Source organism: Panthera onca, chromosome A2 (assembly GCF_046562875.1).
Source record: "Panthera onca isolate mPanOnc1 chromosome A2, mPanOnc1 haplotype 2, whole genome shotgun sequence".
Classification (NCBI taxonomy): domain Eukaryota; kingdom Metazoa; phylum Chordata; class Mammalia; order Carnivora; family Felidae; genus Panthera; species Panthera onca.
Genome location: NC_138340.1, coordinates 60,194,823 through 60,221,070, shown reverse-complemented (window position 1 = coordinate 60,221,070; position 26,248 = coordinate 60,194,823). Strand labels below are relative to the sequence as shown.

General features: G+C 46.5%; 1 protein-coding gene across 11 annotated transcripts in view; it reads left to right on the top strand.

Moving 5' to 3' along the window:
* Positions 1-26,248, top strand: part of SLC41A3 (solute carrier family 41 member 3) — a 95,172-nt gene that overhangs the window by 11,775 nt on the left and 57,149 nt on the right. For 7 of the 11 annotated variants that reach the window (XR_013554072.2, XM_078442649.2, XM_078442652.2 and 4 more), the window contains one exon: positions 5,088-5,374. Coding sequence is in view for 9 of the 11 variants with exons in the window: in XM_078442649.2 (XP_078298775.2) it covers positions 5,120-5,374 (255 nt within the window). In the remaining 2 variants the exon portion in view is untranslated. Of the gene's footprint in view, positions 1-5,087; positions 5,375-20,494; positions 21,238-26,248 lie in introns of those variants that run through there. The other 4 variants (XM_078442651.2, XM_078442648.2, XM_078442654.2 and 1 more) reach the window with 3 other exon arrangements.

Below are 26,248 nucleotides of genomic sequence, written 5' to 3'. Positions count from 1 at the left end.
GTCTCCTATTATTATTGAATTGTATTTCTCTCTCTCCAATTCTGTCAGGTTTTGCTTCATGTATTTTGTGGCTATGTTGTAGGTGTATATAATTGTTATGTTTTTTGATAATTATTGACGCATTTACCATTATCAAATGCCCTTCTTTATCTGTAGTAACAATTTTGTTTTAATGTCTGTTTGTCTGATGCTAGGAAAGTCACTCCCCCCCCCCCCCCCACTTTTTTTGGTTACTGTTTGCATGGTATATGTTTTAAAAACCTTTTTACTTTCAACCAATCCATTTATATTTAGTGTAATTACTGATAAGATAGCATCCTGACATTTTGCCATTTGTTTTCTATATCTTATGGTTTCGTTCTGTTCCTGTATCCTTCATTACTATATTCTTTTGTATTAGGTGGATATTTTCTAATGTATTATTTTTATTCCATTGTTATTTTAAAAATATATATATTTTAGTTATTTTCTTAGTGGTTGCTCTGAGGATTACAATTCCTTCCTTAGATAACATTGTAATTTAAATTAATAGCAACTTAATTTCACTAGTATATGAAACTTTGCTCCTATATAGCTCTGTTCTCTCCTACTTTGTGCTCCTCCTGTCATACAAATTACATTTGTGTATATTGTGTACCTATATATAGTGATTTATAATTACTGAATTATGCAGTTGTCTTTAAGTTGGATAAGAGAAAATAGAGTTACAATGCATTTATACATTTTTTTTAAATTTGCCTATGTAGTTACCTTTACTAGTGTTCTTTATTTTTTTATATGAATTTAAAGTACTATCTAGGTCCTTTCATTTCAGCCTCTCGGTCTTTCTTTGGTGTTTCTTGTAGGGCAGGTGTGCTAGTGGCACATTCTCTTGGTTTTTGTTCATTTGGGAATCTCTTAATTTGTCCTTCATTTTTGAAGGATCCTTTTTCTGCTTTTCAGAACTGTTGGTTGAAGGTCTTATTCTTTCAGCACTTTGAACATGTCATCCCACTGCCTCTGTCCTCCATGGATTCCGATGTGAAGTAAGCTGTTAATCTTCCTGAGGAGTCCTTGTGCATGAAGAGTTGCTTCTCCCTGCTTTCAAGATTTTCTATCTGTCTTTGACTTTTGGCAGATTGATAATGGTGTGTCTTGCAGTGGATCTCTTGTAATTTGTGCTCGTATATTCTACTTGTGATTTGTTGAGCTTCTTGAATATGGAAGTTTGTCTGATCGTATTTGGAAAGCTTTTGTGCATTATGTCTTCAAATATTCTTTTGGACCCCTTTATTTTTTCATCCCTAAGACTCCCGTTATACATGCTGGTGTGCTTGATGCTGTCCCAAGGGCCCTGAGAACTTGTTCATTTTTCTTCATTCTGTTTTCTTTCTTTTCTTCAGATTGGATAATTTCTGTTGACTTAGCTTTCAGTTCAGTTGTTCTTTATTCTCCCTGCTCAGATCAGCCATTGCACTCCTCTAGGGCCATTATGTTTTACAACTCCAGAATTTTGATTTGGTTCTTCTTTAAAATAGTTTTTATCTCCTTGATATTCTCCATTTTGGTTAGACTCCATTTTTTTTACTTTATCTAGTTCTTCAGGGATGGTTGTTTAAGTTCTTTGAACATGTTACAGAACCAAGCTGGACACTGGCAGAAAAACGAAGCAGCACTCAGCGGTCTTGGTGGGTTGGAGATTTATTTTACACTAGTGGGCTTAGAGGAGACTGTTTCGCCAAAGGTTTCAGCCCAGAATGCAAGTGGGGAGGGTAATTTATAGCCAACAGCCTCCATATCCGTGGGAGTTTTCACGCACACAGCAAACAAAGGAAGAAGAAACCGGAGGAGGGGTCTCTAAGCTAGAGACCAGAGTTTGTTTTAGTCCAATCAGCCTTCTTTGATGTACTTTATCCACTTCTCCAACATTACCCCCCTTTGATGCCTTTTAAAAAAACTTTTGGTAGTCATCACCTTTCAATTTTACAGGTTGGTACTCTCGGAAGGCTAAAATATACAGGTTGGTACTCTCAGAACGCTTGGAGTACTTTGGCAAGCAGCAGTGTTTTCAATAAAACGTACCATGGCATTCAGTATACAGGGGCCAATGGATACAAGTAAAATTATGGAGAGGAGGGGCCCTACCAGGGCAGGAAGCCAGGATGCCCAGTCTGTGAGATCCCATCCTTTCCATTGATTGATATTTTCCTGTTGTCTATGTTGAATTCTTTCCTTGAGTTCCTTAACCTTAGTTGTAACTATTCCTGACTGGTTTACAAAATAGCAACATTCCTCCCCCAGAAAGATACAAGTCCCTCCTTTTTCTGAAGTGAGGAGGTCCAGGGCTCACCTGTTTTGGAGGGTCACTGCTGCCAGAGAGTTTATTTGGCTGTGTAAGGTTACCAGACAATCTGCCACCTGTTCCATGTCTTCATTTAGCTCTTGAGATAGTCTATGGTATAGTCCTATGGATGAACCTATGCCCCCTATTCCAGTTCCTAGTCCTGTCGCAATTCCTGCTGCTATCAGAATGGGTAGCAGGATTGCCCATTTAGTCCAGGCGGTGGGGCTAAAAGTTGTTAGGAGCTGATCTTCAGTGTATACGCATATCTCTGGGGTTAGGAAGATGGAATAACATCTCTGAGTCCATTTGGCCTGTAAGCATTGGTAGGCCGAATTAGAACATAGATAGAACACCCCAGGGGTTGAACATAGGGTTGTATTCCTCTTTAAGATTATATTTCTTCCGTATAGAGAGGTACCATTCATACTTTCAGGGACAGATTAGATTGTTGGCATTTGTGAGATGGATCCCAGTGGCCAGGGGTCCAATTAAGACAGAAATGTTGGTTTTGAGATTTTCAGGAGCTTCCTAGGTAAAAGGGATAGGAGTGGCTAAGTAAGCCCTCCTGCTGAGGGGAAGCACATCCAGCAGGTTTGGGTGTGATTATCTATTTTATGGAGGACTGGTAAGGTAGTGTTAGTCCAATGTTGGAGTGGGGAATTGGTAAGCATCTGATTGAGGGCTGAAAGGCTCAAACCCTGGTAGGCTGCCGGGGGAGTGGTCACCTTTATGGCTTATATTACCCCGTTCTGGGTATCCTTTATAACCTTTTGAAGGGCCCTGTCCTGTATCCCTTCCCTGCCCGAGATTCCTCCATTGAGGAAGGTAAATGTAGCAAGCTTCCCTCTCTGGAGGCCCTTGTTGTGACATGGGCCTGACATTTTGGGTTATCTCTACAGTCCAATACTTAGTCCTTGAGGCACCAGGTAACTGACAGAGAGTGGGTGTTTTTCCCTTGTAGCAATCTTTGTGGAGGGAGGTGAAGACGCTGAATGCCCTTGACTCCCTTATTGCCATATAACAATTCTGGGGACAAAGTGGGTAAGCAACAGTTGTAAGGGTGAGAGAGGTTATCATAATATACAGGCAATGCTTAATAGTCCTCCCATCCAGAGGAGGTATGTGAGATCCAGCATGCATCTTTTGTCCCATGTCCAGCTTGTTGGTGCAGTCTCTATCAGCCCAACAGTAAGAAGTTAGATGAGGGCTATGACACCAGTGAGGGTCAAGGGCTGGCAGAGTTGCATCCAAACCCCTGGGCTCGGTCCACGTGTTGATTCCTCAAGCTTCTGTCTTGTGCAGGCCAGCCAACTTCCAGGGTGTGGCTGGAGCAGGGCTGGAGATCTCAGGGGCCAGTGTCTTTTTGAGGGTCTGTTATTGCTGCTTTCTGTAGCTGTTGTTGGTTTAGCGACCTTTCTAAATGACTTCTTTGGTTTGTATTCTGTGTTGTACTTAGCTCCTGAGGACTTTGCTCTGTGGTCAGGTAATGCTTAGTTAGAGATTTCCTTGAATGCCGTGTGTGGAAGTGATGAATCCCCCAGTCTTTGCCTGGAGGCTCTGTGTGCATGTTGGGGCACACCTTCAGTACATAGTGCTGTCGTTCACAGCCCTGCCTTAGTCTTCACGTCTGCTTATGCAGAGCCTCCAGATCAGCTGGGGGTTAGAGCTTCGAGCCTTCTCAGCTCTTTCCTGAGCATATGCCCAGCTCACCATGAGTGGCCTTCTAGATTCCCAGGATTTTTAGGAACTTTTCAGAATTTAGGCATCTCATTCCCCAGCTTTTCCTTTTAGGCTTTTGGTTTCTGTATTATTTACCCCAGCTATTACCCACTGCCTTAGGCAGCTTGAAGTGCTTATAATTGTTTTCAACAAATATCCCCCAGGGAAAAGGTTTTTTACACTATGTGAATTTTATAAGTCAGGTGAGGGGCACCTGAGTGGGTTAGTTGGTTGAGCTGTTGACCTGGGCTCAGGTCATGATCTCACAGTTCATGGGTTCAAGCCCCGAGTCAGGTGCTGTGCTGACAGCATGGAGCCTGCTTCGGGTCTGTCTCCCTCTCTCTGTCCCTCCCCCTATTCGCACTCTGTCTCTCAAAAATAAAGAAATGTTAAAAAAAATTTTTTTAATGTCAGGTGAAATACAGAGTCTGTAAGTGGCATTTTGCGGTGAACCACCTGATAGGTCAAATAGTGATAGTCCTTTGAGAATGAGGCTTTGAAAGAGCTCCAGCCCATTCTGCTCTTTCCAGGCTGTTGGTTTTTAAGGGTGCTGCAGAGCAGGGGGTGGGACTAAGGCACAGTAAAAATATCACAAACACCATGGACACAACAGTGTGGCTGTTCTTGCTGAGGATTCAGCATTTTTTTTTTTTAATAAATACTCCTGCATTGCTCCAAGCCTTTGGTGAATTTCCAGAGTTCTGAAAAACTGGATTCTGACATTTTTTGCTAGGTATCTTGTTCTTCTCTGGAGGAAAGAATTTTCCTCCACCTATACCACCAGTTTTGCTGACTCAAATTCGTAAATATTGAGTGCTCTCTTCTGTGATATTTTATTTTTCTCAAACGTGCATATTAAATAAAAACTGTTTAAATTGGGGTTGCAGGAGACCGTGTGGCTCAGCAGTCCCTGAGCGAGGGGCTATTGATGGGGTAGAATGATGCCAGCCTCTGCTGGACAGAAGGGCCTGAGGGCTTACAGGGTATCAGTCCTATGGGGGTCAGGAACTCCTCTGATCAGCCACTATTGCTTTGTGCCTCCCAGGTTAAGGCTGCCAGGGGCTCAGCTCTGCTCACATGGATGGGACAGAGACCCGACAGCGGAAGCCAGAGGAGCTGGCTCTGCCACACGCCTTCAGCCCTGGAAGACTCTCTGGAGCCTCAGAAGATGGATTCCCGAGTGTGTCTGAGAGCCACAGGGTGGTCTCTAAACCACTGGGGTCTGAGTTCAGCAGGGAGACTGCCTTGTCCATTGGCCTTCAGGTGATGGTGCCCTTCATGTTTGCAGGACTGGGACTGTCTGGGGCTGGTATGCTTTTGAACTATTTCCAGGTAAGAGGGAAATAAATGGGAATGGTGGTGTTGGGGGCACTGTTGAATGCCATACCTGAAGAGTAGGCCTTTACACTTTGAATCCAGCTTGAGGGACAAGGGACAGGACGTCCTCTCCTTAAATACCATTTTTCTATAAATTGAGAAAGATTCTTTTATTTACTGGTGGCAGAGACTAAAATTAACCCAGGTTAAGCTTTAAAAAGACAATTTATTAGGTCATATAATTGAAATATGTAAGGGGTTAGATTTCAGGCATGGCATGATCTAGGTGCTTAAATGATTAGCAGGATGCTGGCTTTTTCTCTGACACTCATCTATGATTTATTTTCAGGTAGGATTCTATACATAGAGGGGAAGATGGCCCTTGGCATTTAATTTCAACTTAATACATGCGTTCTTAGAAAAAAGAGAGACTTCTTTGTCAATGTCTACATCAGTCTCTAAAAATTGATGCTGATGTCAGGTGTCCACTCCTGTTCCAGTTTCTGTTCCCTGAGGGAGAACATTCTCTGGCTCGCTGACTACATTGTCATCACTCTTGGAGGGGAGGCAGGGTGCCTTGATTTGCAGCCCTACCGAAATGCCACAGAGTGAGGAACTGGGAGTTACCCATCAGACAAAAAAGTTACCAATGTACCCTGACTTTCTTGTTCTTCTACTGTCATTCCTTTCATTGGTATGGTCTCAGAAGTCCTCCCTGGAAGGGCATAGTACCTAAGAATATTCTAAGTCATGACTGGCCACACTGTCATTCCTTTTATCAGTGTGGTCTTCAGAAGTCCTTCCTGGAAAGGTATAGTCCCTAAGAATATTCTAAGTCATAACTGGCTAGATCTCTCCTAGTAGTTAGCAGTCAGCGGAGATCAAAGGCTGTCTAGAGTGAGGCAGACTGGGAGAAGCAGGGCTGATGTGTGTGACAGTTCCTGGCCTGTGCCTCACTCAGTGCTCCAGGGGCTCTGTGCCTGGTGACCTAGGCCCTGCCCCTCATGGATTTAAGTCCCAGTTCTACCACTTAGCAGTAAGACTGGTGGTTTAAATTTTTAAAAAGTGTTTTTTAAGTTTATTTATTTATTTTGAGAGCGAGAAATAGCAAGTGGGGAGGGGCATAGAGAGAGAAAGAATCCCAAGCAGGCTTCCTACTGTCAGCTCAGAGCCTGATGTGGGGCTTGAACCTATTAACCATGAGATCATGATCTGAGCTGAAATCAAGAGTTGGATGCTTAACTGCCTGAGTCACCTACCCCTAAATTTTTTTTAATGTTTTTTTTATTTTAGAGAGAGAGTGTGAGTAGGGGAGGGGCAGAGAGAGAGAGGGAGACGCAGAACCTGAAGCAGGCTGCAGGCTCTGAGCTCTCAGCACAGAGCCCTGTCATGGGGCTCAAACTTACGGACCACAAGATCATGACCTGAGCTGAAGTTGAATGCTTAACAGACAGCCACCCGGGCGCCCCTAAATTCTTTTTAAACTAATACTAAAATCAAGAGATTTTATGTAAAAGTCTGAATTTCTGTTTTGTCTTGAAACTTGGCAACTCTCGCATAATTGGCCCCACTTTCTCTCACTGCACAGTGGATGGTTGCAGCCGCCTCCAGGCGGCCATGTTCTCTGATTTGCCACAGTCCCCACCATCCCACTGCATTCCACCACCTGCCTGGCCCTGCTCCAGTCTGGAGTTCTCAAAGACCCTTCCAGTACCCAGCTGTCTAGTTCCTCATGACGTCACAACACCAGTGACCACCAGCTCACTCCCAGAATCCACCTGGACCTTGCCTGGCCCCAGGATGGCTGTCTCTTAAACCAGAGTGCCTATCCCAGTCTGATTCAGTCCCTGCCTGCATGTTTGGTCTCTCTGTGCCCTCCAGACCCCTCAGCCCTCTCCTTTTTCCTGGTGACCTAGTCCACATTTTTCTTGACATGGTTAGTCAGCACTGCGGTAGCCTCTGGAGCACCTCAGTGTCCCAGCCTCCTCACCGCCCTACTTACTTCAGGTGCTGTTCCCTGCAGTCCATTCTCAATACCACTGATTTGCAAGATGCCTATTTTATTGAATGTTATGTCAGTATGGTGTCACTGGGACCCCCCTATACAGACACACACACACACACACACACACACCTCACACTTATATATTTATATATGCATCCATATATATCAACCCCCTAAACATACACACATTGGTTTAGAGTGTATACACACAGGTTTATAGATTATATAGGGAGAGTCAGTATAATAGTGAGCTGAATTGCTTGAGAGTCCAGACTCTGGAGCTAGTCTAACTGGGTTTGAGTCCGACTTTTGTTACTTACACAAGTTGCTCTTTGTTCCCCTGTTTTCTCTTCTGTATATTAGAAATGAGCCCAGAAGTTTGTTATGAGGTCTGTGAAGTGGAAGTTACAGGGCCTGGCACTAGGCAGTGAAGGTTAACTGCTGTTAACTCCTGTTGTCATTGATATTCTGTCAGTGCAACAATTCAAGAGGATAAAATTAGGCAGAAATACCCATTCTACAGTTTTTTTCATGTGTTTGTTGGATCCACATGAAGGTCATGGCCTAACTGCCATCTCAGGGGGAACTCCATGATGCAGATCTGAATTTTATTTTTATTATTTTTATTTTCTTAAGTTTATTTTTTGAGAGAGCAAGCAGGGGAGGGACAAAGAGACCTGCATGTTTGCAGAGAGAGAGAGAGAGAGAGAGAGAGAATGAGAGACAGAATCCCAAGCAGGCTAAACACTGTCAGCACAGAGCCCGATGCAGGGCTGAACCCATGAATCACGAGATCATGACCCGAGCCAAAATCAAGAGTCAGAAGCTTAACTATCTGAGCCACCCAGGTGCCTTGCAGATCTGAATTTTAAAACCTCTGTTGATTTCTCTACTGACTGTGGAATAAAATCCAAACTCCGCAAACTGGCATCCAGACATCCTGAGCTCACCTTGGCTGTATCAGTTAGGATGGTTTCAGCCACACATACCAGAAAAAACACCTGTAGTAGATTAAATAAGAAGGAAGTCTGTCATCTCCCAAAATGGAATTTCCAAGATGGGTAATTCCAGGCTTGGAAAGTATTACCATAACCGGCCCACAATGACTCCAAGGAACCAGGATCTTTCCAAGTTCCTGCCGAGTCAGCAGCCAAAGTTGGCTTTGCCTTACAGCCCCATCATATCCAGAGGGAGAAAAATCGGTCTTCTGCTCTGGTTCCTTCTCCTTTTTCTTACTCATTTCCAAAGTTTATTCATTTATTTTGAGGGAAAGAGAGTGAGCAGGGAGGGGAAGAGAGAAGGAGAGAGAGAGACAGAGAGAGAGAGAGAGAGAGAGAGAGAGAATCACAAGCAAGCTCCTCGCTGTCAGTGCAGAGCCCAATGTGAGGCTTAATCCCACAAACTGTGAGATCATGACCTGAGCTGAAACTAAGAGTCAGAAGCTTAACCGACTGAGCCACCAGTTACGCCTGGTTCCTCCTTAAGCACAGGGAACCTTTCCTGGTTATCCCCAACACAACTGTTCAACTTCTCATTGGCAGATTTGAGCATGTCCTATTTCAAAACCAAAAATTGGGAAAGAGAATGGAATGGCCATGATTGGCTTGGCTTGATTGAGCTGAGAAGAGGAGAAGGTCCCCTGCCCTGTGGATGGGTTCCTGTGTACAGTTGGTTCTGTCGGGAAGGTGAAAACAGTCAGTGGTGCCACACTGGCTCAGCTGACTAAAGCCAGCACCACTGGACAGACCTCTGTCTGCTCTGTCCAGTGGTGCTGGCTTTAGTCAGCTGTGTGGTAACCCCCAGCCTCACTTAGACTGCCCCCTCCCTGTGCCTTCTTTCCCACCAACCCTGAGGGAAGAGGCCTCCCATCATCCCTCCCACCCCGTTTCACATGGACAGCCTTACATGGAGCCTTTCTTGAGGTGCTAGCCTCACCAGCATGTCACCTTCTATAGATGTTGGGATATTTGCCATTTCCTTTTACCATGTGCAGGATCTGATGCTCTCCCTGGCTTGAATGTGAACTCCCTGAGAAAAGAGGCTGTGGTTCAGAATGTAAAAGGTTCACAAATATGCACAGGGACAAGGTCCCCAGTCTATACCAAGGCAGCCACTGGGCCCCAGTTGGTTTTGTTTTCTCCTAAAGATATTTTATGCACATACAAACAAATATCTATATCTGTTCATCTGTCTCTGTATATTTTGCTCACTTTTTTTTCAAGTTTTGGCATATACAAACTCTTGACTTTTGGTGTTTTCACCTCACAGTATAGCTATACAGTATATTCACTACACAATATATTCACTTTACAATATTCTTTATAGATACATTAAAAGTTTCCTTTTTTAGAAATGGTTGTTCAGTATTCCATTATACAAATATACCAGAATTTATTTAACCATTTCTTTTCTGATGTGTTTTTAAACTTAATTATTAGTTTGCTAGGGCAGCCATATCAAAGGACCATAGATCGGGCAGCTTAAACAACAGAGACTTATTTTCTCTCAGTTCTGGAAGCCAGAAGTCCGAAATCAAGGTGTCCTCAGGGCTGCTTTCTTCCGAGGCCTCTCTGTGAGGCATGCAGATAGCCACCTTCTCCGTGTCTCTTTACATGGTTGTTCCTTTGTGCATGTCTACATTCAAATTTCCTTTTCTTGTAAGGACACCAGTCATATTGGGTTAAGGCCTACCCTTGTGACCTTATTTTAATTTAATACCACTTTAAAGGCCTTGTCTCCAAATACAGTCACATTCTGAGGTGCTGGGGGTTAAGACTGCAGTTTGGGGGAGGGGTGCATGATTCAGCTCATAACAACACCTTAAAATAGTCTTACTAATGAAAGCTGCAGTGAATAATCTTTCTTTTTAAATTTGTTTATTTAGAGAGAGAGCAGGGGAGGGGCAGCGAGGGAGACAGAGAACCCCAAGCAGCCTCTACGCTCAGCACAGAGTCTGACTTGGGGCTTGAACTCCTGAACCATGATATCATGACCTGAGCCAAACTCAGGAGTCAGGATGACTTACCTACTGAGTCCCCTACAGGCCCTTGCAGTGAATAATCTTGATGTTTGCTACATGCTGGAGTACATGAGTAGGGTACATGTTGCAAGTACAAGTGCTGGGTCAAAACATCATGCATTTGATAGATATATCACCGAATCACTTACCCTTGGGGTGGGACCAATTATACTTCCTCCAGCACCATAGGGAGATGCCTGCTTGCCAATACTTAGCAACATAGTTTATTTTCAAACTCTGTGATCTTTAACAATCTGATAGATGGAAAATTGCATTTCCTTGTACACTGTATTAGCTTCTATCACTATGAAACATGTCATCCCCAAATTTAGCAGCTTAAAATGGTACTCACTTATTACCTCGTGGCTGCCATGGGCCAAGAATCCAGGAGACCTAGGTTTTCTGCTTCCATATCTCTCAGGAAGCTGCTGTCCAGACGTCAGCCACAGCTGTGGCATCATCCCAGGGCGCTCATAGGCTGTGGGAGGGATTCAGCTCCCAGCAGGTTGTTGGACTGAGGGCCTCAGTTCCTCGCTGGATGTTACCCAGAGGCCACCTTCAGTTCTTTCCTCACTGGACATCTCCAACATGGCAGCATCATCAAAGCATGCAGTCTGAGAAGGAAATAGAGTCCGCTAGCAAGACAGAAACCACCTTTTGTAAATCTTACCACAGAAGCAACATCTTTCTTCTCTTGGCTGGAAGCAAGTCACTGAGTTCAGCCCGCGTTTCAGGGGAAGGGATTATACCCAGTGTCAGTAGAGGAGGCAGGGATCCTTAGACATCATTCTCCAGGGCTGCCTGCTGGGTAGTGCAATTTGTATTTCTTACATTAGCAAGTGAAGTTGAATATCTTTGGATGTTTGCTTCTATTCTTTGCCTGTATTTTTATGGAGTGGTTATCCTTTTACTGGCACCTGAGGGCTTCTTATATATTAGGGGAATTGACCTTTTAATTGTGATATGGATTATAAATATGTTTCTCATTTTTCTATTTGTTGACTTTGCTTTTGATGGTTTATGTTGTGCATATGTTTATTTTTTATTTATTTTTGTTTGTGTATGTAGTGAGATTAATACTCTTTCTTTTAAGGCTCTATGCCAGTGTCCTCCTTAGAAACAGAAGCTGCCGCTCATATAGTTCTCCAGCCCCCTGGGTGCCCACACAGGGCAGCATATATGACAGGGTTTTGGGAATGTGTATATAGGAAGAAGAAAGAACCCCATTCTTTGTGATGAATCTGATCTCTTTGTATTACATGTAGCAGAAATTCAAACTGGTGGTCCACAGACATCATGCTGGTTTGCAGAGTGGTCAGGAACCGTGGGCCCCATGGAGGTGGAGTGGGGGTAAAGAGGAAGAAGGGTCTGGCAGGGATGGTGCCTTAGCAAAGACACGGAGCCCTCTAGAAAGGCAGGATGGCAAGGGGCTGATGGGAGGGGAGAAGCAAGGGCATGGAGAGTTATGTGAGGGAAGGGAGTGAAGCCTGGACTGAGTGCCACAGGGTATGAGGCCAGCCTTGATGAGGGATAGATTCCCATCGTTGAGCTGTGGGGATGGTCGAATATAGGGCATCCGGCCTTGGACTTGAGAAATACAGCAGGTCATTAGTTATTACATATACTCCTAACCTGAGAGGGGGACAGCAGATGCTGTGAAGGGCCCTCAGAAAGGAGCGCTTGGGAGCAGAGTGAGCCTGCATGGGCTTGGGGAACACTGTGTGCTATCGGTGGGGGAACCCTCCACCACCCCTGTTTCTGAAGAAGGGTGTGCCTGGCTCCTTCACAGGCCGGCAGGGAAGCAGACAGAGCCCGCTCCTCAGGGATAGGAAGGGTTGTGGGAACAGAGCGGGGTGGAACTTATGGTTAGGTTCCTCATGGCCTTCCTGCTTTCCCCCCATGTCACAACACATAATACTGCTAGTTTTAGGCCTCATACCACATTGACCCCATGATGCCGTGACACCAACTTAAATCGTGGTGGTGACTGGGACTTCTAGGGAGCAGGTAAAGAACCCCCTCACCCCCCCCAGCAAGTGAAGCAGTCTCTTGACCTGGAGGGAGAGGGCCCCCTGGTGAACTTATAAGGGTTCCCCATTGCAGCCAATAAAGGTAGTGGAGGGGCTTGTGTTGGGGTGCAGATAGCATGTATCCCCAGGAGCACAAATCCAGATTAAAACCAGTGCCAGGGGTGCATGGCTGGCTCAGTCAGTTAAGAGCGTCCAGCTCTTGATTTCAGCTCAGGTCATGATCCCAGAATGTGGGATCAAGCCCCATGTTGGGCTCTGCGCTGAGTGTGGAGCCTGCTTGGGATTCTCTCTCCCTCAGCCCTTCCTCCTCCTCCTTTCTTCTTCTTCTTCTTCTTCTTCTTCTTCTTCTTCTTCTTCTTCTTCTTCCTCCTCCTCCTCCTCCTCCTCCTCCTCCTCCTCTACTTCCTCCTCCTTCTTCTTCTTCTTCTTCTTCTTCTTCTTCTTCTTCTTCTTCTCCTTCCTCCTCCTCCTCCTCTTCTTCCTCCTCCTCCTCCTCCCCCTTCTTCTTCTTCTTCTTCTTCTTCTTCTTCTTCTTCTTCTTCTTCTTCTTCTTTTCTCTCTCTCTCTCTCTCAAGAAAAAAAAAAAAAACAAGAAAAAACTCAAACAATACCACATTAATCAACCTCCAACCCCCACTGGGGCTTATTTTTCACCTTATAGCTTAAGTTTGAGGAGACCAGTGTGCCTCTCAATTCTTCTGGCTGCTCAGGGTCTGCAGAGGAGGTGGGAGTTTATTGAGTCCTTCTTGTAGAGCTAGCACTGTGTGTCCTCAGAAGCAAAATGAGGGCTGGCCACGACCTGTAATGTTGGAAAATAAGGAGGACAAGCAGTGTCCTGGTGAGGCTTTGTATTGTGTCCTTAGTGCATGTGAAGACATCTGTGATTTTGACCTATATTTTGGGTGTCTCTGAGGCAAGAGTGCCCTAGTTCCTTAGCGTAAAAGTTTTGGAACAGCTCCTAGGCAGTGGCCCAAGAGTTTGTAAAAAGTTGCAGATGGAACCATTTTCTGGCCAGAGCATCCAGTGCTAAAATGGCAGCCTAAATTTGGCCACTTTTGCTGACTGTTGGGTGAGTTGTTTCCTTTATCAGGGACATAAACATTCCACTGAGCTCCATGATGTAGTATGGTGGTCATACCACCCATAAAGTATACAAAGTCCATTGCTGTTCACTAGGTTAATGTCAAGGGGGCTCCCTACATAGCCAAGGGGACTGGGGGAGGGGTGACCTCTTCTGGTATGGTAGCATCTGGCAGGGGACTAAGGAAGGACAGAGGAGGCATCCTTCTGTAGTGGCATATGCCAGAGAGTCCAAGTTTGACTCTATCCTGTATTGAGTCCTCAGTAGCTATGCCTCCCAAGGCTCAGTGGTCTGCTGCGTAGGGAGGGTCACAGGCCAGGGTCTGTGAGAGCCTCCCTTTCCAGGAGAGCCCAGTATGTAGCCAGCAGTTGCTGCTCAGTTGGTGTAAAGTTAGGCAAGGAGGGTATTTTCTTGCACCCAAGGGCTTCTTGGGCAACATATATCCATTATAGGTGTGTGGTCCAGGACTCCAAGAAGCATAAGAGGAGGTTGCTAATGCTTTGTCAGTGAAGGAATTTTTGAGGGCACTGATAGCAATGCCTGTTGACTTTAATTTGGACAGATTCTAGAGCCTTTTGTTGGAGGTATCTGTTTAAAACAGCCTCCTTTGCAAGTGACAGCATAAATGGACTAAGTCAAATGTGCAGAGGAGGACTGTGTTGCCTCCAGAATTCAAAAAGGACTACAAGGTGTTGGGCTTCTATGAACAGTTTATTAACAGTGTGGGTGCTGAGAGTCAATGGCTGTTTTCTGATAGTGTCAAGGATGGAGTTGCCCTCGGTTTACCAAAATAATTTTTAGGAATTTGCCAAGGTGTCTGGCTTTGCCCCACATGTGGAGTAATGGCCCATCCTCTCTTTGTGAGCTTCTGAGTGTTTTGCCTTTAGTGAATGTGTCACATGAGTCTCCCTGGAGGAGGACATCATAATGCAACTTTAGACCTGTGCTCCTTGAGAAAGGTGCATGCAGTTAAGATGTTGCCTGCAAGACCGTGCGTGCCAGAGCTGGTTGAGGTACCCCGTGATAACCTGGAAAGTCTACTGTGTCCGTTCAGAGTTGAAGGTCACCTGCGCCTAAGAGGGTATGGAAATAGGCATTGAACAGAAAATATTAGCCCAATCTATAGTAGCAAAATCCTTACTGGTGCTGATCAGGGGGAGTCAGTAATTTCAGTTACATTGGATGTTGTGTATGGGGCCACAGTGGATGGAACCAGAGCATGAAGGATGCAGTCATTCACCCTGTGGCAGGTTCTTTCCAGGTTTAAGAGCAGGCCAAATTGGACTTTTAAAAGGAGAAGCAGTGGGGGTAATCACCAAGTAGGTCTTGTATGATAAATTTCAAACCTTGAAGACCCTGTGTTAGCTTACATTGGGCTGTGTTAACTATTTTATTTTTAGCTGGGTGGAGGGGGGTGTTCCATGGGGTCCCATCTTGGCAGTTTAATTTATAATTCAGACTAGGTGCAGGAGTGCCACAGAGCACTTGCCAGATACAGATTGCCCTGAGGTGCCTCCTGCTGGGCTATGGCCAGTTGGCAATAGTTCTTGCCTTGGTGATGGGAGGAGATGGCATTACCCGGGAGAGACAGTGGGACATGGAACAGGCTAATAATGCACAAGCTGGCCAGCAGTTAGTGGCTCCATCCCAGGCAGCACTGGCCATGTCAGGAGCTAGTCAGGCAGCAAAGAGCAGTTACAGTGAAAGCTGACCAGGCGTCTTCTATCAGAGCTGGGCAGTTCTGTTTGTGATGCCAGCTGCTGCAATCACCCTCTCCTTATTCTGTTGGTGAAGGAGGGGTTTCCACCCTAGCATATGGAGATGGCCAAACACATGACCCCAACACTAGACTGAGGAAATCACAGTTTATCGGTCACACAAACTCACACCCAGGGACACGCAGGGTTGCACTGGAAAGCAGAGTGAACCATGAGGGGTTGCAGGAGGCAGGCTTTATAGTAGCAATAGCATGAGTTGCCCCAGTTCTCATTGGAAGGTGTGATTGACTTGTTTGAATAATTCTGTGGGCCGGCAGGAACTAAAACCCCCTACTCAGGGATAAGTGGGAACTGTGCCTGGTCCCCTTGGTAAGGACCGTTGCTTGACTAGGGGACCTTGTCCACTGGAGAAGAGGGGGAGGGGAAGTTGCAGGTAGACCCTGTGAGGCCCTCCTGGTTTTACCACATGTCAAGGCAGCAGATCATAATAATTTTAGGGCCTTACACCACTCAACCTACAGAAGGCTGATTGGGTTTCTTCTTTTCTTTGTTTCTATGATTATATATATTTGTTTTTTCACTCATTAATGCAACACGTGTGTGTCAGCAGTGGGGGAGAGAGGACCAGCACTATGCTGAACCCTGTGGGGGATACAAGAGCCAGGCTCCACTCTCACAGCATCACAGTCAAGCAAGGAGGGTAGCAGATGCATTAGTCAGTGTTAGCAGAAAGAGCTATGAGGCAAGAAGGCCAGCTGTGTCTCAACCTTGGAGAGGGAGGTCCCAGAATGCCTGAGTGACATGAAGGAGCTGCTTGGAGAAAGTGCTTGAAGACAGCCAACCCTGGGTAGGCATGAGTGCTCTGGTTCTGTGTTTTCACCTGTGGGTGGGTTCTGCCAGCGACATCAGAAGCGGGAAGTAAAGAAGCCCTCCATTATTGAGAATGTAATCAGCTTGATCTCTGAGACCTTAACAGGATGAGGAAGAATTCAGGCCTTTTAAGATTGGCATTTTGGCTCAGAACCAGCCCAGGCTCAAGATGACCATGAAAGGAATAGGAGGCCATTTAGAAGGTGTGCTTCTGGGAAGACACCCAGTTCCCACTGAAGAATCAGAAATGAAAGCCAGGAATGGTGATGTGCATTCCAACGCTCTCTGCCCACCCTCTGCAGGCCTTCCTAATTGTCCTCCAAAGACACACTCCCAAAGAATCAAGGGGGTTGGAATAGATGAGTAGGTCATGCTGCAGGCCTTGGGATCCTGATTCTTTGGTCTGGGCTTGGGCTTGGGCTACACATTTCAGGAGCTCCCAGGTCATTCTGATGGCAGAGTAGACTGAAAACCACTGATGCAGTCCCACCTCTCATGTTTAGAGTTTAGAGGCCTGTACAGGGGCAGGGCCTTGTTCATGGTCATCCGGGAAACCACCTAATGCTTGACCCAGATTCCATCTGCTGCTCAGTGCAGCCCCAGAATCTAGTTCAAGGTCTTTGAGCTTTTCTCCTGTGCTAGCTATTTTTAAAATTACATTCCTGATCTTCTGGATTCTGACCCAGTAAACCATGTTGACGTATTTTGTTCTCAAGTTGTATGGGAAAGTAATCTTTCTCATGTAATGACATCTTTTATTTATTTTTGGTGACAGTTTATGTTTTGATGGTTATAAAAGCAAGTAATCACAATAGAATGTTAGAACATTATAAAATAAAGGTCATTTTAAATTCTGCTTCTCAACGGTAGTCACTCTTAGCATCTTGATGACTATCCTTCTGAACTTCACTACTTGCGTGTGTGTGTATTATGTGTGTGTGCATTTATCTTAATTTCTCATTTGGTTTTTTAAACAGAAATTAGAAATATTTTTTAATAATTAAGAACTTACTTAATCAGAAATCTCTTTCTATATGGAATTATGTAAATTATTGTCTGTTTCCATATCTTCTGTACTGATGAGAATGGTTCAAGGCCCACTGTGTATGATTATACATTGTATTAGGATGTTTGACCACATTCAAAACTAAATCACAGGAGTTGTTGAAGTCAGAAGAAAGCAATCGCTTGTTGGGGGTCCCTCCAGCTGAGTTCTGTGGGAGCCGTGTGGTCAGTGTCCAGAGAAACCAGCCCAGCCCAGAGTGCTTCTGTCTGAAACCAATTAACTTCTCAACTCTTTTCTCTGAAATATGCCATTTGTGTCTGCCTCCTCCTGGTTCAGACTCTTGTTTGAACACAGGAACCCAAACCACAGATGCAGGCAGCATCAGACAGGAGAAGGGTGTGGAACAGAGAGCATGGAGGGTGGTGGAGGCAGTCTGCCCCCAGAGTTGGGAGCTGAGGGTCTTAGTCTTGCCTCTGATACTGACTTGGGGTGTGGTCTTGGGTAAACCCTCTCAGGGCCTTTGTTTTCTCATCTGCAAAACTGGTTTACTTCCTGCTGGATATCCTAGAGATATTTTGAGAGTTTGGTGATTGAACATGAAATCAGTGTGAAAGGGCAGTGAGAGGCACAGATGGGTACACAAGGGAATGAAGATCTTTCATTCATTTGTTCATTCCTTCATTTGCAGGTCGTTGGGTGCTGTGTATGGTTGGTTGATCCTCATTTCTTGCTCCCATTCCTTGGGTTTCCTTCAGAGCACTTATCACAGGTCATAATTACATTTCCATTTTTATGATTATCTGCCACACTGAAAAGCTCTAAGTATGTGCTGTTCAGCTAACAGATGTACCACAACACTTAGACCAAGAGTCTGGCAAACATAAGGCCCTCAGTACTAATCTGTGGAGTAAGTGAATGAATACTTTCCCCTGCTCTGAAAGATTGTGGCCATGAATCAACCACTCTCCACCTCAAGAGGAGTGCACTTTGGGATGGGAGGGTTGATGTATGTACATTTCATTGTGTCATTAGGCATATGTGGACTTCCCTCAGAGAGGTTCAAAAAAGAGCTTTGGTAATTCTGGGGAAGATGTTAGGCTCTGGCCAGGACACTGGAATGGCCTCAGAGATGAGAAGGCACCTCAGTTGGCCATGAGGTTTGGCAAGAGTTTGGCCTGAGCAGCGAATGGAACATGCAGAGGGAGTAGTGTGAACATAGGCACAGCCCATGTGAGGGTCCACAGGAAGCTCCTTTTAAGGCATGCGGTGTATGATCATGTACTAGGCAGAAAGAGGGCTCAAAAGGATGCTTTCCCCCCCAAATTGTGAGAGACATTGAATGTCTGGCCACAAAATCTGAACTCTCTCAGGTAATGAGTTGACAGCTATTGAGGATATTTGGGCAAGCAGGTGACTTGAAGACATAATATAAGATGTTAAAGAGCAGGTATTACTTTTGGTGGACAAAAGGGTTAGGAGGGAGTTAAGGGCTATGGCGAAGGTGGTGTCCATGAGCTGGAGAGGAGGGGAAGACATGGGGACTGGTAGACTGGATGTGGGGTTGAGTTGGTTGGGGAATGGGCACTCAGAATGCAGTTTGGGCTTCTGGCAGAACCATTTATTGAGGCAAGAGGCTTGGGGGAGGAGTTGGAAGGAACAAACTTGAAAGACTAATTGAGTTATACAGGGGTTACACAGAGCCTGAAAGCTCAGGGGAGGGGTCTGGACTAGAGAGAGGTTTGGAAATTGTTAGTTTCTCTGAGATGAGAAAAGTAAAGGGTGGAGATGAGGTTCCCCAGATGTCCCAATTATCTATTGCTATGCAACACACTGCATCCACATTTAGTGGCTTGTTTAAAGCTAGTCATTCAGTTTGATCATGAATCTACAGTTCGAATAGGGCTCTGTGAGAATGGATTCTGCTGTGTGCAGCATCTGCTGGGGTGGCTTGCCAAGCATCGTACCCAATCCAGGCTAGCTCACTAACATGACATGACAGTTGCTGCTGTCACCTGGATCCTCAGCTGGAACAGTCATATGTGGCCTTTCTGTGTGACTACTTGGGCTTTCTCATAGCATGGTACCTGGGTTTCAAGTATGAGGATCTCAAGAGATGGGAAGCGGAGACTGTTTCTCAAGAACCAGACTGACACAGTGTCTCTTCCACTGTGTTCTACTGGTCCAGCAGTCACAGGTTGAAGGGAGGAGACAGAAACTCCAACTCCCAATGGGAGAATGTCCAAGAAGTTTAGAGCTCGTTATGTCTGGCTCCAAGGAAGGGCTTAAAAATATCTATTGAATGAATGAGCAAATGAATTGTTTGAGGACAGATGTAGAGAGAGGAATATTTGGGGCATGAGGAAAATAGTTGTTGGAGAAGTTTGGCTGGAGTTGGGAGAGAGGTGGATAGGCCTGGGGAGGTCAGTAGGATCTAGATTGTGAACTCCAGGCTAAGGGGATGGGACCTGAGTGTGGGATAGACTATCCAACAGAGGGGAACCAGGAGGTTGCCCAAGAGGGCCCTGGTTTAGGAACAGGAGCAGAAGTTGAGGCTCATATCAGGAGCATGGTCCAGGAGAAGTCCCACAGGGTCAGTAGGTGAGTGTGCTTCTGACCTTCAGCCTTGGGCTTCTTCTGGCTGTGACCTTGATCCCTGTTCCAGCCAACCCTCATGCCTGACATTCCATCCCTGCTACCTGTGGAATGCCCAGCGCACACCCAACAATAGACTTGCTGGTAGTCAAAGGTGATATCCAAGCCTACTCTCTGGAAGGGGGCAGTAAGCTGGGTATCAGGGCTGGTCTAACCTTTGTAATGGATGAGAGTGGAGTCTCTTCAGAAGCATCTTTAAAAAAATTTTTTTTATGTTTATTTTATGTTTGAGAGAGAGACTGAGCATAGGTGGCAGAGGGGCAGAGAGAGAGGTAAACACTGAATCCAAAGTAGGCTCCAGGCTCCAAGCTGTCAGCACAGCCCAATGCAAGTCCCGAACTCAGACTGCGAAATCATGACCTGAGCCAAATTCAGACACCCAGGTGCCCCTATGTTTATTTTTGAGAGAGAGGCAGAGCATGAGCAGGGAAGGGGAAGAGAGAGAGGGAGTCACAGAATCAGAAGCAGGCTCCAGGCTCTGAGCTGTCAACACAGAGCCCAACGCCGGGCCTGAATTCACAGACCTGAACTCACAGACCTGATCATGACCTGATCAGATCATGACCTGAGCCAAAGTCAGACACTGAACTGACTGAGCCACCCAGGTGCCCCTGCAAGTGTGTTTGTCAGTTTTCTGGGCCCTTGAGAGTAAAGAGGGCTGCATTTCCTCTGTGAACATAGCTTCTTCATATGGTCAAGAGCCCTTGGATTCTGAAGTCAAGATGATCACAGGATGTGGCTTCTTTCTTGGGTACCTGCAGCCCTCTCAACCTTGAGGCATGAAACTCCTCAGGGGGCTGTAAGAGTGGGTCCTTTAGGCTGATGTTTCTCCAGGCCCTTGTCTGCCAAGAGTAGAAGCAACTGGGGAATGTGTGCAGAGGTGGTCAGGATTCTTTGTGTCCCTCACCAAGGTCAGGCCTCATGTGGTTCTGTCTCCCTGGGTCTAGCCCAAGCCAGTGTAGGCTGGAAGGCTGGATGCTATCAAGGTCACTGTGAGAGACTGATAGCTGAGGGACGTCCTGGATGACAGAGCAGCTACTCTCTGAGGAGAACCTGATCTGCAGGTGGTGGAGAGACAGTAGGAGTTCACCAAGGCCCCACATGAGGCTCTGAGTCACACTGGCCTTTGTTCCTTGCTTGCTCTGGCCCTTGGCTGAGGGGCATTCGGGGATCCTGCCAGCGGCTCAAGGCACTGGCAGTGTTCCCTATGTGCACATCTTTGGAAGCATATCCTGGTGCAGGAGGACGACAGAGGACACAAGTGGACGTCTTGCTCCTGTGAACGTGGTTGGCAGCCTGATCATGGTGGTCACCCAGCTGAACCTGCAGTTTTGCTTCCAGGGCAAGAAGTTGCGAGGCTTCAGCTGTGAACTCACCCGGTCCCCCCATGGGGTCTTCCCTGAGACCGTCTTTTCTATCATGTGCCAGATCATGGTGCCCATTCTACTCTCAGGCTTGGGCATGTTGACAGCCAGCCTGGTGATGAACACTATCCAAGTGCGTACCAGGCATTTGGGGGCCTGGGGGGAGGGGGGTGGGAAACCAGGCTCCCTAGGCATCACAGATATGATAGGCCAGGGGACACCAGAGGCCCTGAGTCGGGGTGCAGCCCAGGATTCCCGGGCTCAGTGGTGCCAGCAGGAGGATCCTCCAGGGGGCCTCGTGTCTGAAATTCCAAGAAGCTTCTGACGACCCTCTCCAAGGTCAGCCCACACTAACCACGTTAGCTCAAACCATTTTCCTTCCAGATTCATCAGGCAGGGCCTGGAGGGGTTCAAATCCTCTGCCATTCACTTACTACTTGAGGGAATTCATTAGCTTCTCCCGTATCAGTTTCCCCATCTACAGATGGGGCTAATGAATGCACCAACCTCACTGGGTTGTGAGGGTGAGACACCCAGTGTGCTTCGTGTTGTGACTCCAAGGGTGATGGGCACTGTTCCCTCCAGTCCCCAGAATCTTTGTGGGGCTCTTCAGTGAGGGGACAAGGTCCAGATCCTGGGCTGGGACCCAGACGAGTGTGGGGATGTGGTGGTCTCTGTTGATTAGAAGCATTGTGGGGAGGCCCTTAAATGAGCACACACTCTGGCATTCACTTCTCCTGGTCTCTTTATGCCCTGGGGTTGGTTCACGTAATGCTGTTTGAATCATTGAGGGTTTGCTCTGTCTACCTAAACATTTTTATAGAGTTAGTGTATGATAGAAAAATTAGCAAATATGCACAAGTGAAGAAGGAAGGGTGCCCATAATGTCTATCCACATCGTGGTGTGTGTCTATCAAGAATGTGTAAACATAAATATATGGGATCTTGCTATGTAATGTGCTTTTATTATATTTTTTTTAAAAGAGTGTGTGCATGTGTGTACGTGAGTGAGGGAGGGAGGGGCAGAGAGAGGGAGAGAGAATCCTAAGCAGGCTCTTTGCTGTGAGCACAGTGCCAAATGTGTGGCTCGATCCCATGACTCTGGATCATGACCTGAGCCAAAATCAAGAGTCAGATGCTCAACCGACTGAGCCACCCAGATGCCCCTGTAAGGTGCTTTTTAATCAGTGAAATTAAATTTAAATTTAGTTTTGCAGCCCATGGGGACATTGCATCTAGTGCAGTGCCTTCCTCAGTTCCACAAAGCATCTCCTTCCTGATGACAGTTCAGCATTCTTTGTGCATCTGTGTGTGAGTTGAAGAAGGGTTATCAACACCCACCCTGTCCCCTGGTCTCTGGATGAGGCTCTTGATGACTCTGCCTTCAGACTTAAGTGGATGGGACACTCACCCCTCCTGGGGCTAGGGCAGCCCTTTGTGTACTGGCCAACTTGCTGTTAGAAAGCATTCATTTGGGCTTGCAACCTAGATCCCCGTCTCTCTCACCTCAGAGCTTCACCCCTTGGGCTGCTCTAATAGTCTCTCACCCCCTTCCTAAGACCCTTCTCCAGAGAAAGACTCTGCCCTGTGTCTCTGTTTTGACCTTCCATGGCCACTTCATGGAACATGGTTTTGAGCCCCTACACCACAGTGCATGTCCTTCAGTTGCTGCAGCCTGAGAGGTTATATATCAGTCAGTTGGGGGATCTCAGCAGAGTCTGGAAGATTGGATGGGATGTCAGGGGAAGAAGGGCTCGGGATTGTACCCGACCATCAGCAGGGGTGACACAGGAGGCCAGTCCAGGAGGAAGTCCAACTGGAGGGCCGTTTCCTGACCTCTGTGTTAAGTCTCCATCTGGGAGTCTAGCATGAAGAAAAGGGGATGTCTTGGGAAGCAGGCCCAGACCATACTTGGGCAACTTTGCAAATCCAGGCCTTGAGCCATCCAGCTTTGGGAGGCCCAGCATTTGGGAGGAACAGAAAACAGCCCTGGAAGACACAGCTCATTCTTTCTCTCCAGTTTGCAAATGTGCAGTGACTCCCAGGTCAAGGGCACTCAGGTTTTCGTGGCTCCTGCACGTGCACCACCACCTCCCTGGTCACCCCCGCTCAGTGGTGCAGGATGTGGCCTTGTCAACACTGTTCCAGGGGGAAATTCCATAACATAGGAGGGTGGCCTGGCTCCCACTATACCCAGGCTGCCACATTCTGGGGCCTCATAGCCCCATGAGCCTGCAGCAGGGATAACCTCCTGGCAGGGGCACCTCGTGGCTGTCTCTGGCATAGTGGGCTGGCCCCAAGAGTACTGGTTAGGTGATAATTTTACCTACTGTAGATTTGGGGTCAGGAGTCTCTCTGTTAATGGGGTTTGGGGTCAGTCTATAGTTGGGTCCAGGGATTGGGGCCCAGTAAGGGGCCAGAGAGTATCAGTTCAGTTTTTTTTTTTTCAAAAAATTATTTGTCAGATACACAAGTAAGGTATATATAAATGTTTCTCTCCCTTTCTCTTTTTTTAATGTTTATTTTTGAGTGTGGCGGTGGGGGTGCAGGCACAGAGAGAGAAGACGAAAGAGGACCCCAAGCAGGCTCCAAGCTGGTATCAGTGAGCCCAATGCAGGGCTTGAAGTCGCCAAAGTTGGATGCTGAACCAACCGAGCCACCCATGAGCCCATGTTTCTCTTTTTTATAAAATAAGTATTTCAGCCCTCAATCTCATCCCTGGAGGAAGCTTCTATTATCATGTCATGTGTATCCTTTCAGGCCTTCTTGGGGGTTTATGTAGACCCGTGGGCACCAGAGACAGTGACAGCAGTTGTAATTGTTAGAGTGTATGTAGTCTTTCTTCACTGAATCAGAGATGAATCAGACAGGGTGTCTGCTTTTGAGCAGCTGGTAGCTGAGCACAGAGTAGGATAGATGAATTCATTCATTCATCTGGTTCCTCGTTTATTCATTCAGCATATCTTGTTGAATTCTGTGTTAGCTGCTCTCAGGCCCCAGGAGTGCAATGGTGAGCAGAAACAGACCTGTCTCTGCCTCCCCGGCTTTTGTAGCTTAGGGGGTGAGGCAGGTGCTTCATCCCACGAGCCAGTGTTAAGGGAGTGGAGCAGTGAACAGACATTTGCCTGTGAAGAAAGAGGGAACAGTTCATTTTTCCCAGAGGAGTCAAAGAATCTGCAGTTAGTAGGACAGTCGGAGTTGGACCTTACAGGATAATATAATAGTTTCTGGGATGATGTGAGAGAGAGCAGACAGTCCAAGCAAAGGGATCCGTGTGTGCAGAGATACAGACAAATGAGTGGGCATTTGCAAGGAGTGAGGAACAGCAATTGGCCATGGTCATGGGGTGGGGTGCCGGACAGCCCGTGAGAAGGGCTGTCTGCTCTGCTCAAGTTGTATGCTGAGTGCAGAGGGGTTGTTGATTTTTGTCCTCGTTATTTTAAAATACATGTGTATTTTATTGAAGTATATCATGGATGTGTTGAAAATTGTACGTGTTATATGTACAGTTTGAATGACCATCTCAGGATAAATGCACCTGTGTAATCCCCATCCAGGTCAAGAGCATTTTCAGCCCCGAGTAGGCTCCTCCATCCTCTGCCCCACCTAAACCAATCTTCTGCCTTCTAATACTGGGCATTAGTTTTGGATGTTTTTGAAGCATGATACTACCATAGACATTCCTGTCTATTTCTTGTATGTTTTGAGGGGACAGATCTATTGGGTGTATGCCCAGGATCAGAACTGGCCAAGGGGCTGAGTGACAGGGTCATAACTGTAACAGAACTGAACTGTGGCAGCAGGGTGAAGGCCACAGGGAAGAGCTGGGAAGCTGTGGCTGTATCAGAGCCCTGCGAGTGCAAGAACCATTACTAACTCTGACTGATTTTGATCTCCCCTCATAAGATTTATTTGAAGCATTGCCAGAGAGGGCAGTGGTGGTGGAAATTAAGACAGTTACCATGACTTGGATGCCAGGCTGTCAGGGAACACAAGGGGTTACTTAAGTCCCTGCTGGAAGAGCAAGAATGCCTGGAGCCACAGTGGGCAGGGCAAAGGGTCTGGGCAAGGAAGGTCAAGTCTGGAATCCTGATTTTGAAGGGCCCATGGGATGTCAGGATTCAGTCAGCAGTTGGGTAGGCAGGTGTGGTGCTCAGAAGACAGATCTGAGCCAGAGATGTCGAGCATCACCAGCACAGAGCACAATGTCTTAGTCAGAAAACCCTAACTCCAAGTGACTAGAGTCATTTAGGATTCCTATAAAGAAGGCTACAGATCAGACTGCTCTAGTACTTGTTAGTTCCCTGGATTAACAGTGTCAGCGAGGATCCAGGGTCCTACTGCTTTTCTGCTTTAGTCTTCCCTGTTAGTTGACTTTGTCCCATAATAGACCCCTGGTGGTTATATGGTGCCTGATGTGTCTAGATGTGACTTCTCAAGTCTCTGTGGCCATCATTGTGTCCCAGTCCACACCCACATGACTGATGCAAAGGCTCTCCTCCTGCCCTTCACCCCCTTAGGGCCGCTTGTTAATGTAGGGAGGATGGAGATGGCTGTGGGTGAGGTCATGTAGGGTGTGCAGTAGAAGGTGACTCAAGCCTTGGGAGGGAGAGGAAATGGCAGGGAAGGAGAATGAAGATGAAGCATGAAGGACTCAGGATTAATAGGTTAGGAGATCTACAGCCTTTGGTCTCCTGACCTCTGGGAGCCACTGTTGGCAGAAAGCAGACTTGGAATGGATGGGTCAGGAACCATGAGTGCCACAGAGCAGTAAGTGGTTTGATGCCAGCCTAACCTTACCCTTGGCTTGGCGCTGTCTGTTCTGTAACAGGGAGTTTCTCAACTGTGGAGTTAGAGGACAGGCCTCTTGAAAACGATGGACTGTTTTCTTGAGCATCAGTTCCATAAAGCTATTACGTAACCCAAGGACGGTCCAGAGTTGAAAAGCCTGTGTCCATTTGGAAGAATCAAGAATTATTGTTAGACCTTGGTAAAATTTCTAGCTTTGCAGCCTGCCTATCTGGAGAAAGGAAATAAAATTCTTTAAATTAAATAATACTAAGAAAAAGAGGTCAGGAGCAGGAAGAGGAGCCCTCAATGGAGGTCAACATGGAATAAGCAGAGGTCAGTTTCGGACTGGGGGA